General features: G+C 48.0%; 1 protein-coding gene across 1 annotated transcript; it reads left to right on the top strand.

Moving 5' to 3' along the window:
- On the top strand, nucleotides 1–7,792 carry LOC110150708 (tubulin alpha-1C chain). The gene is made up of 4 exons (XM_070454486.1): nucleotides 1–111; nucleotides 3,887–4,109; nucleotides 4,252–4,400; nucleotides 6,715–7,792. Exons 1-4 carry the CDS (start codon nucleotides 109–111, stop codon nucleotides 7,687–7,689), a joined length of 1,350 nt encoding a protein of 449 aa, XP_070310587.1. The 5' UTR covers nucleotides 1–108; the 3' UTR covers nucleotides 7,690–7,792.
- The last annotated feature ends 3,929 nt before the right edge of the window (nucleotides 7,793–11,721 follow it).

The raw sequence follows: 11,721 nt of genomic DNA, 5'->3' as shown, positions 1-11,721 counted from the left end.
GGCCTCTCACTACTTCTCCCCCGGACTCCTTAGTAGTCTGTCAGTGGGAGATCTTCACGGCCGTTCCCTCACCTGTTGCAGCCCCGCAGAACCGTACAAGTCTCCGTCATGGTGAGTGGGGGTCCCCGGGCGGTGGTGCGGGGGCAGACTGCGGAGCCCGAAGGGGCGTTGGGACCCCAGTGCGAGTGCAGCCACGTCCACGCCTCCGGGCACACTGGTTTCTGGTGGCCAGGTTGGGAGAGTCGAGTTCACCTGGCTGACTCCTCGTCGGGCTCGAAGACGCGGCCTGGGCACTGCCTGGAGTGGAAGTGAAAAAACCACTTGATCCTAGAGAGGGGCCATTCAGAGATTCCTTCGGGGCCGCTACTGCCCCAGGAAGGTCCGAGAGCCTTCGCACCGGCTCCCAAGGACTTGTGAAAGCTATAAATCCTTCCCATTTCCTGAACTGATCTCACCTTCCCACAGCCTTACGCAAAGGACCCCTGGAGCACCTCGGTGCTCCAGCATAGTAGGTGCAGATGTTTCCCGGCGACCCCTCCCCTGTGCCCTGTGACTTGCTGCTGAGTCACCTGTGGCCAGACTCTGGGAGGAGTTTCCAATTGCACCATCCTCACCTGTGGCCGGGATGGCGGGGGTGGGGTGTGCCCGGGAACTCTTGCAATTGCGCCAACCCACGTGAAGGATATAGGCAGGCTCCTCCTTTGAAGGAAATTAACTGTCACGTTGTTTAATCCTGCGTTTCTAGTGTTAATTTAGTGGGGAATTTAATAGCTGGAACTTTCTTCTTACAGGTTTTGAAAAGTCCATAAAAGAGACATTTACTTATAAAGTCACAGTAAACTAGTACTGACAAAAGTATTCTTGATTTAAAGAAACATGAAATTACACACAACTTGAATATTTTCTATTTAGCTTCCAGAGGTTTTAGAAACAAGTATCTTAGGCAACATCCGTTGGAGGTCTACCTAAAGCAGGCCATGAGTATCAAATGTTTCAAAATATCTTTTCTTTTTTTAAAAAAAAAAGGAATATAGTAAAAATAAATAAATAAAAAGGAATATAGTGAATAAACAGTTACCCTTTTTAGGGACTACCACAGTTATCAAAAGGATGTCTGACTGTAACACTTGGTTGAGTGCTTTTTACTAAGCCAGACCAAAGGACACTGGTAAATGTGTTATTGAGAAAATAGTGGGAGTGTATAAAGGGCAGGAGATCAGCAGCAGCAGCAAACCTATAAAGACATACACTGGTTAGACTGTATTTTACAAAGGACAGGGGCTGATTATCCCGTTAAGGCTAGACTAAGTGACTCTATCACCAGTATCTCACTTCATCTCCCACCTGGCCAGGGGAGAGTGGAGGGCAAGCAGGAGCCACAGTCTAAGCCATACTGTTGCACAATATGAAAAATTTTTGAACTCAAAAGGCTTCATTAGGCTGGCAGGGTCTTCTCAGATATTTTATCTCCTTGGGACCTGGAACTGTCATGGGCAAATATCTGGTTCTTTCCTGGTTTTTAGGGCTGTGGAATGTCCAAAGCCCAGTTAAAGGTAAACACGATGCAGTGGTAAAAAGTCATGGGTTCATCAGAACAAACTCCCCTTTCTCCTACAGCCTTAGAGCTCAACAAGTAGATGCAGGTAATAGTGAGCTTGCTGATGAGGTCAGCAGAGCATAATTGCTTTATGGGGAGTATGGTGACAAGGAGGGAAGCATAAATCAAAGGTTATGAGCAATTGGAGGTTTTGTCTTGGGGTTATGAGACTAGGCCCTTTGACATTTTAGGCGATGTTGAATTTTTTTGAGATTCCTATTGTTGTTCAGGTGGTAAGTTGTGTTCGACTCTTGGTGACCCTACCGACTGCAGAATGCCAGGCTTTCAGTCCTTCACTGTCTCCTGGAGTTTGTTCAAACTTGTGTCCCTTGAGTCGATGATGCTATCTAAAATCTCACCCTCTGCCACCTCCTCCTTTTGCCTTCAATCCTTCCCAGCATCAGGGTCTTTTCAAATGAGTCGACTCTTTGCCTCAAGTGGCCAAAGTATTGGAGCTTCAGCATCAGTCCTTCCAGTGAATAGTCACGGTTAATTTCCTTTAGGATTGACTGGTTTGATCTCCTTGCAGTCCAAGGGACTCTCAGGAGTCTTCTCCAGCCCCACGATTAAGAAACATCGATTCTTCCATGCTCAGCCTTCTTTACAGTCCAACTCTCACATCCATGCATGACTATTGGAAAAATCATAGCTTTGACTATACAGACCTTTGTTGGAAAAATGATGTCTGCTTTTTAATATGCTGTCTAGTTTTGTCATAGCTTTCCTTCTAAGAAGCAAGTGTCTTTTAATTTCATGGCTGCAGTCACCGTCTGCAGTGATTTTGGAGCCCAAGAAAATAAAACCTGTCACTGTTTCCACATTTTCCCCATCTCTTTGCCATCAACTGATGGGACCAGATGCCAGCTTTTTCATTCCTCTTTCACCCTCATCAAGAGGTTTTTTTTTAGTTCCCCTTCACTTTCTGCCATTAGAGTGGTATCATCCGAGGTTACTGATAGTTCTCCTGGGAGGCTTGATTCCAGCTTGTGATTCATCCAGCCTAGCATTTTTCATGATGTATTCTGCATCGACGTTAAATAAGCAGGGTGATAATATGCAGCCTTGATGTACTCCTGTCCCAATTTTGAACCAGTCCATTCTTTCATGTCTGTTTCTAGCTGTTGCTTCTTGACCTGCATACAGGTTTCTCAAGAGACAGGTAAGGTGGTCTGGTATTCCAGTCTCCTTAAGAATTTCCCAGTTTGCTGTGATCCACACAGTCAAAGGCTTTAAAGTCCTATTAAGAGCTTTCAGAACCCTCAAACTCTCTTATTTGGAGAAAATGTAATAGGAGATATTTGATGTGGATACTTGAAAGACTGCTGTCTCAAGCAGCCAATTTGATTATGATGGAAATACAATAAAAATCCTGTTTGTTTTCCTCTTAAATCTGTGGGTTTAGATTCTATGTTCACTGCCTTATTTTACCAAGCAGAAATGAGTTTGGTAACTTATAAATGACCTTGTTCAGCAAGTAAAGGAAAACAAACGCTTGCCTAACATCGTTAAATTTATGAAATTATAGACTCTTCTTCCACAATGCCAGAGAGAGATGTACATTTTACTAGAAAGCAGCTGATTTCTTAAACTATTAGTGAAGTCTTGGTGACACCTCTATCTTTTGTTACCCTATTTCCATCTGCCTACCCTCCCCCACTCTCCCCTCAAGGTGTGTGGACAGTGAAGGAAAATGTTTTTCCCTAAGATTAAATACTTCCACAGGGATAACAGGATGCCTTTGACCACAGTCTTTAAAGTCCAGGTAACTGCCGCTTATCTGGTGTTTTTTCCATGAGTCATACAACTGTAGTTTGCTGGTTTAAGCTGGTTTTAAAGGGAGAGGCAGAAGCTGTTTAAAGAATAGAATGAAAGAGGGATGGGAATGAGCTGTAGTTACACAGTCACACAGGGAATGATTCAGAGCTGGAAGGAGGAATTTTGCATGCCTCTAAGGAATCAGCAGGCATATTTCCCAGGAGTTGGGGAAAATCTATTGCTAGAGCAGCTTGTGTCATTCTGAAGGTAGAAACCTGACCATGAATATCTAATGTGGCTGTAAAGCGAAAGTCTGGTCTCTGGCCTTGTCTAGTAGTTCATTAACATATCTGTGGTTTTCCAAAGCATTTTCTCTGAATTGGCCTGTTGTTTGTGAAATAGTGCCTGGGCAGGCATGGCCTCCAGAAAGGTGCTGGTCTGTCTTGAAGGTTAATAGTCATTTCCGTGTGAATCATTCCCAAATGTCCCATCCGATGTGTCAGATTCTGACACTTCCTTTCTTCCTTCCCACAGCGTGAGTGCATCTCCATCCACGTTGGCCAGGCTGGCGTCCAGATCGGCAATGCCTGCTGGGAGCTCTACTGCCTGGAACATGGCATCCAGCCTGATGGCCAGATGCCAAGTGATAAGACTATTGGGGGAGGAGACGACTCCTTCAACACCTTCTTCAGTGAGACAGGCGCTGGCAAGCATGTGCCCAGGGCAGTGTTTGTAGACCTGGAACCTACAGTCATTGGTGAGTTGACCTCAGTAACCCCAGAGAGATCCCAGGGATCTGGGACAGGAGGTGTGTCCTGGGAGTTCTACTGATGCCCTGAGATGGAGCAGACTTGTGTAGGCTGTTAGTGATGGGTGGCTGCTTCATTTTCCTTTTCCAGATGAGGTTCGCACTGGCACCTACCGCCAGCTCTTCCACCCTGAGCAACTTATCTCAGGCAAAGAAGATGCCGCCAATAACTATGCCCGAGGTCACTACACCATTGGCAAGGAGATCATTGACCTCGTCTTGGACCGAGTTCGAAAACTGGTAAACAAAGAACTTTATAAAATAGGATGATGGTTTTCTCTTAGAGCTTTGAGAGACCAGACTATGAGAATCATTCTTTGTGCACTAGAATGAGCTTTTTACTGCCCACTATGACTTGACTTCTGAACCAAACGGTCCTGTGCTATGGAACAACCTCTTGAGGCTGAAGTGAGTGCTGTTCGGCCTCTTCCTGTGTCTTCTAAGGCAGATTTGGGCAATTGCTCACTCATGAGGGCAGTTTACCTGAAGTCAAGTGAGTACCAGGAAGGCTTGACAGTTTTACTGACACTTAAGCCCATTAAACATACTTGTTCATCTTAATCAGGCAGCTTCCTGGCTCCAACCTGAGGCATCCCTTTTTAGGTCATCTTAGTCACAGTGGTATGTGGCTGGCTCTGAATGTAACTATTTGATCAAACTCATAAAAATTGGAGAGCTACGCTATGTTGCTACACAAAGTTACAGCAAAAGAAGCCGATGAAATCCCGACTAGAAACAGCTGCCATTGGACACTTCCAGCAATCCTGGAAGTGGAGTCAAGGGACCTCCCTTGTTGGGGAAGCAAGTATAAGTCACTGGAACTTTGAAAGTATTAAGATATAACCACAAAAAGCAGTACCCTTGTTTTTCTACTAGAGCTCAGGGCAGTGTAGACTAGCCTTGAGGCAGAAAAATCTAAGGTAACTGTATTCACATCGGTAAGGTTGATAAGGGTTCTGTGCAGATCATTTTAATTAAGAGTCTGGCAATCAGATGACTGTGCTCCTTAGGCATACAGGCAACTTGTAAGTAATTAACTAAAATCAAGAATAAAGGCCTGGGTGGAATAGCTTGTCAGGAAATTCAGTAACGCTAAGGCCAGCAACAACAGGTCTGTTTTCAAAAGAATGGCCTTACATCGTTCTTGGCTTCATACTTTTTCAAATGTTTATCATAGTCTTGGCAACAAAATTGGGCTAATGGTTCCCCTGTTTGCAAGTGAAGCTTGAGCTACAAGTACTGACTTGGAAATCAGGACCTGCCTTCAGGCAGTTCAGTTCAGTTCAGTGGCTCAGTCGTGTCTGACTCTTTGTGACCCCATGAATCACAGCACTCCAGGTCTCACTGTCCATTACAAACCCCTGCAGTCTACCCAAATTCATGCTCATCGAGTCGGTGATGCCATCCAGCCATCTCATCCTCTGTCGTCCCCTTCTCCTCCTGCCCCCAGTCCCTCCCAGCATCAGGGTCAGGGACAAGTAAACTAGTGAAAGTCATTGAGGTGTCAGCTTCTGGAGTGAAGTTAATTAAGCACCAGAACAATTGCATTTGTCCCTGTGTGATTACCGTGTCCACAAGAGTCTTAATGGGTGGAGACTGGTAAACTAGAGTCTGCCCCTTGCACTGATCTCATTCAGAGGGTGGACCCATAGAAGTGACTAAGGGCTTAGTAGCGAATGTCCACAAATCTTGGAGTACCTTAAAGTGAAGATTGTCCAGAGAATACTGTCAGGTTAAGATCATCCTTGCAACCATAGCAGTTTGTTGGCCAAAAGAGCTCAATTAAGTGGTGGAAAGCCCCCGTGACACAAGGACATGGATTTGTGACAGTAAATCACCTTTCCCGGAATGAATAGACTTTCTGCTAACTAGTGCTGACTGTGTCAGGCCCTATTCCAGTACTTATTTAACTCCCAACAACCGGAAGCAGATTACTATTCTCCTCAGTTAGTAAATGAGACACTGAGATTGTGGAATGAATTTGGTCACAGGCACATGGCAAGGAACTGGTAGAGCCAGACCCAGCCTTGTCCTAGTGCCAGGGCACCGAATCTTCACTCTTCTGCTGTACTACAGCTCAGAAAGCAGCTGCCAGAAGTTCTGTAAGACATCCATCGTATGGGGCTGGTGTGGTCTCAGGCCTGCTGTTGGCAGCCCTCCAACTGCTAAGAGGTCGCCTTTGCTCTGTGGTCATGTCAAGGGCAGCAGAGGTGAGCCTCCCGGTCACCAAAACTTGGGCCCTGCGTCCATTCCAGACTTCATGATTCCTGTGCCTGCAGAAATGAAAATAATTCATTTAAAATAGCCTTTTCACAGATCCCCTCCCTCCAGGCCCCAAGAGTTGATTGTGAAGTTTCTCTCAATCACTTAGCACTTAAAAACTCTTTAGGACTGCTTTCTTAGCAAATATTGTTCAGAAATTTTCTGGAAAAAAAAAAAAAAACAGTTTTCTGTTTTTTTTTTTTTTTTAAGATGTTGATCAGTGTGGTTATGGATGCAAAGAAGTCACTCCAGCTGTCACAAAGGGTAAAATTAAACCTTTTCTCTTTTTCAGGCTGACCAGTGCACGGGTCTTCAGGGCTTCCTGGTTTTCCACAGCTTTGGTGGGGGAACCGGTTCTGGGTTCACCTCCCTGCTGATGGAACGTCTCTCTGTCGATTATGGCAAGAAGTCCAAGCTGGAGTTCTCCATTTACCCAGCCCCCCAGGTTTCCACAGCTGTCGTTGAGCCCTACAACTCCATCCTCACCACCCACACCACCCTGGAGCACTCTGATTGTGCCTTCATGGTAGACAATGAGGCCATCTACGACATCTGTCGTAGAAACCTCGACATTGAGCGCCCAACCTACATGAATCTTAACCGCCTCATGAGCCAGATAGTGTCTTCCATCACAGCTTCCCTGAGGTTTGATGGAGCCCTGAATGTGGATCTGACAGAGTTCCAGACCAACCTGGTGCCCTATCCCCGCATCCACTTCCCTCTGGCCACATACGCCCCTGTCATCTCTGCTGAGAAAGCCTACCATGAACAGCTCTCTGTAGCAGAGATCACCAATGCTTGCTTTGAGCCAGCCAACCAGATGGTGAAATGTGACCCTCGCCATGGTAAATACATGGCCTGCTGCCTGTTGTACCGTGGTGACGTGGTTCCCAAAGATGTCAATGCTGCCATTGCCACCATCAAGACCAAGCGCAGCATCCAGTTTGTGGACTGGTGCCCCACTGGCTTCAAGGTTGGCATTAACTACCAGCCTCCCACTGTGGTACCTGGTGGAGACCTGGCCAAAGTAGAGCGAGCTGTGTGCATGCTGAGCAACACCACAGCCATCGCTGAGGCCTGGGCTCGCCTAGACCACAAGTTTGACCTGATGTATGCCAAGCGTGCCTTTGTTCACTGGTACGTGGGTGAGGGCATGGAGGAAGGAGAGTTTTCTGAGGCCCGTGAGGACATGGCTGCCCTTGAGAAGGATTATGAGGAGGTTGGAGCTGACAGTGCTGAGGGAGATGATGAGGGTGAGGAGTATTAGCATGTCTGCTGCAGTTTCTTCTTGGGACTGTCTTATTTATTTGTGTCAGTGGAGATGTCCACTGTGGCTGTATCTTGTCAATAAAGGTGATAGTTGCATAGCAGAGCTGAATTTGTAGGTCTGAAGTGGAGTTTCAACAAACATACTGCCTTTTTAAAAATTTCTGGGTTTTTTTCCCAGTTTTTTTTTTTTCATTTTAAAGCTCTCAGGTATTCTTTTGTTTTTATTTTTAATTGGAGGATAATTGCTTTATAATATTGTGTTGGTTTCTGCCATACATCAACATGAATCAGCCATAGGTATACATAGGTCCCCTCCTTCTTGAACCTCCCTCCCACCTCCCACCCCATCCTACCCCTCTAGGTTGTCACAGAGCACTGGGTTTGAGCTGCCTGCATCATATAGCAAATTCTCATTTACTCTTATATATGGTAATGTATATGTTTAAGTGCTATCTCTTAGCTCATCCCACCCAAAGCTCCCAGGTATTCTTGTCTGCTGTGACCACATGTGGAGTAGCAAGGGGTTGGGTAACATAGCCAATAAATGGTGGAGCCATAACTCAAGTCGCCAGGCTGACTGCCAGAACTACTGCAGTCTTTATTTCATAAAGTGTTGGAGTCACATCGGAAGGGCTTGGAATTTTGTGCTGAGTTTTCGTCCTTGGCCAGATTCTACAATGGCAAACTAGGGCTGTGCTTTAAGAAATCACTGGTTGGAGAAAGTAGAGCATGCTGAGACACACAAGTACAGTAGTCTCAGGTGGTTATGGTATTGGTCCTTGACCCAGTGTATGTCATGGGGAATATTTGAAGTAGGGGAATAATAAGGAAAATTGAAGGAGTATGTATGTAAGAAAGGTTGAAGACCAGAGGTCCCCAATTTGGATGCTTTTCTGAGCACCTACTGGAAGCTGTGTGGTTCTTGAAGGGGGCAGGAGGCAACTATGAAAAGATGAAGGTGGAGGAAGAATGTGCGGGTGGCTGGAGAGTTTGGTGATTGGTGCTCAGGGACCAGTGGTGTGGCCTCTGAGGTTGAACTGAGCAATGAGAGAGGACAGCGATCATCAGGGCCAGGTCATGCAGAAGGGAGGAGCCATTTTTGATGCTTAGGTCCTGGTCTGAGTGGGAAGGCCAAGCAAGTGGCAGGAGGTGAGGGTCAGTGCAGGTCTATTCACCTTGGCTCCAGGACTGAGCTTATTCAATGGTGCTCAGCTACCATCTTTCTTTTCCCACTGGTGTTTTCACCTCTTACTCATTGCTACCCTCTGCCCCCTTACTCTTTAAGGAGAGCATTTTAAATATGCACATTCTGGGAATTCCCTGGTGGTCCAGTGGAATTAGCACTTTCAGTGCTGAGGGCCCACGTTCAATCCCTGATTGGGGAACTAAGATTCCACAAAGCACATGGACCAGCAACCCCCTCCCTCAAATGCACATTCTGTCTTGGAGCACAGCTTCCAGCCTGAGCTGTCTCAGCTTTGTGCTCGGAATGGTTGTCACCAGAGCAACCGTTGTCTCATGCTTTCAAGGCCATGCCCAACCTGCCCCATCCTTGAGTACAGCCAGCCACTGCTACCCAAAGTGATGGGCTAGATTCCTTCTGCAGGCTGAGCATGGGCGTCCTGGGCTGAAACAATGAACCTTGGAGAGGCTGGCCACTCCAGCTGCGCTCAGACTTTCCCAACCTGGGGTTGCGCCAGTGAGAGCTCTGGAGGGAACAGGATACCCAGGTGTGAGAAGGAAGAGACAGATCATCAGCGTCAGCTGAGCACAGCGCCCCACGACACCTGAAAGGTCCATTCTCGGAGCCAAGCCGGAGACCCAGAGAATGGGGTTCAGGGCTTGCCTATTCTCCTCCTCCTCCCTCAGCCTTCAGGAGAGCCAGACAGCACCTGCAGAGCCTGAAGCCCTGGGGCCAGTGCCCCCCTGCCCTAGCCCCCTGGCTAAGAGCGAGCCCCTCCAATTACCTCCATAAGCCTTACAGGTGAATAGCCTGCCAAGACGTGGAAGGGGCTGGAAACGTTTAAGCAGCCACAATGGTGTGGGGGGTGAAAGAAGGTGAAAGAAGAGTTTAGCTGAGAAAAAATATTCCAGTAGAACAGAGCCTGGGGAATTGGAAAGGGCAAAGTGCCAGAGCTTGGAGAGGGAGCTGTCCTTGTAGTGATGATCCCCCCCCCACCCCTGTACTGGTGAGAGAGTGAAGAGAAGTTAGCCTGCAGCAAGAACAAATATACCCCAAGGTCTCAGTCACTGCTTTGTGCCTGACAATCATCCGATCTGCCCTTGAGCACAAATGGAAAGTCTGCACTCAGAACTGCCGCCAGGGCTGAGGCCACTGGGGCTTGATGGGGATAAATGGAGAAAGCCTAAGAGGGTGCAGCCCCAAAATTGGCTGGCACCCCAGATTCTGTGGGCGTCCCCGATAGCTCAATTGGTAAAGAATCTGCCTGCAGTGCAGGATACTAGAGTTCTATCCCTGGGTCGGAAAGATCCCCTAAAGAAGGAAATGGCATCCCTTCCAGTATTCTTGTGTCAGCTACAAATTGGCACAAGAGCGTTGCCAAGGACTGAACAACAAAGGCATTTGCCACCTGCCTCTACAGAGTGTGAACCCCACGCTGCTATAGCTGTTGACCTTCAACACCCCCTGAGGGAGCTCAGGGTGGAGTGAGGCGCTCTTGCTCCAGGGGATCTGGTGGGACAGGTCTTTAGATAGTTGACTGTTTTTAGGAACAGATTTTATGATCTCAATCCTTGCATCTCCTCATATCTAGAGAAGCACTAAATCCCTTCCTGGTGATATCAGGTCCTCATGATTAACAAAAAGCCTTTTTTCAAACTGAGTGCTTCATCTTCTTGAACTCCCCCTTCACCAAATCCTTATATATTGTCTTCCCCCCGCTGCAGGTTTGGAGCATCTCTCAGGTATCTGAGATGCTGCCTCCGGAGCTGCAGTCCTCATTTTGACCCAAATAAAACTTCACTCACAACTCTCAAGTTGTACATCTTTTTCCAGTCAACACTTGCCTGGAAAGTCCCATGGATAGAAGAGCCTGGCGGGCTACAGTCCATGGGGTCACAAGAGCCGGACTTTGTGACTGAACCACCACCAGACTCTGCCTGTGTGCTCAGTCACTTCAGTCATGTCTGACTCTCTGCGACCCTGTGGACTGTAGCCTGCAAGACTCCTCTATCCATGGGACTTTCTAGGCAAGAATACTGGAATGGGTTGCCATGCCGTCCTCCAGGGCATCTTCCTAACCCAGGGATCAAACCCGCCATGCAGCTAATATGCTGCTCTCACCTGACCTGACCGATGGAACAGTCTGCTTCCACCCCATGGAGGCTGCCCACCCTGGGGGGGCGTCCCATGGACCTCCTGGCAAGGCTGCAATTCGTGTTGGGGTGAGGAGGAGAGAGTGACTGGGAGGACCAGCGATGCTGGCCGGTCTGCCGGTCATCCTGTTTGGGAAGCAGCTGGCAGGCGTCTCTGCTCCAGTGGAAATCTGTCGAACAGGCCCCTTTCAGGCTAGGGGTGGCCAGGTGAGGTTATCTCAGAGTGTGTCTTCAGGCTCTAGGTGTGTGGAGGCCCCGCCTGGGGTTGTGGGAGGAAGGGGAAGCTCTGTCAGGGTGCGGGGAGCGCCTTTCCCTTCTGGGGTGTTGCATGATCTTCACAACACCTGTGAGGAGGGGACGTGCCCACACCAATTTCCACAGCTGAGGAAATCGGGAACCTTGGAGAGATTAAGCATGTAACTTAAGGCTACAGAGCAAGGAGCCAAACTGAAATCTGATCACAGAACTCTGACTCCAAAGCAGTACTCCACTCTGCCCAGCAGCCCTGGGGAGGTCGTCACTGTGCCTGGCAGTCTTTCCAGTTCCTGGGAGGAGGGACACGGAGGCCAGCCCTCGTGTGGAGCTCTGGGTGGAGCCACGGTTGGAGAACAGAGATCTTGTCCTGCTGTTGTGGGGAGCCACATTCCTGGGACCGGGTGACCCAGGGGAGCAAAGTCAGCAGCCCCCCTATCCA

This window comes from Odocoileus virginianus, chromosome 24, assembly GCF_023699985.2.
Source record: "Odocoileus virginianus isolate 20LAN1187 ecotype Illinois chromosome 24, Ovbor_1.2, whole genome shotgun sequence".
Classification (NCBI taxonomy): domain Eukaryota; kingdom Metazoa; phylum Chordata; class Mammalia; order Artiodactyla; family Cervidae; genus Odocoileus; species Odocoileus virginianus.
The sequence above is the reverse complement of the archived record's forward strand: the minus strand, read 5'-3'. Positions and strand labels throughout refer to the sequence as shown.

Coding starts and splice junctions, on each gene's coding strand:
- LOC110150708 (XM_070454486.1), top strand. Junction 4,110..4,251: donor CCTGGAACCTACAGTCATTG/GTGAGTTGACCT, acceptor TTCCTTTTCCAG/ATGAGGTTCGCACTGGCACC. Junction 4,401..6,714: donor TGGACCGAGTTCGAAAACTG/GTAAACAAAGAA, acceptor TCTCTTTTTCAG/GCTGACCAGTGCACGGGTCT.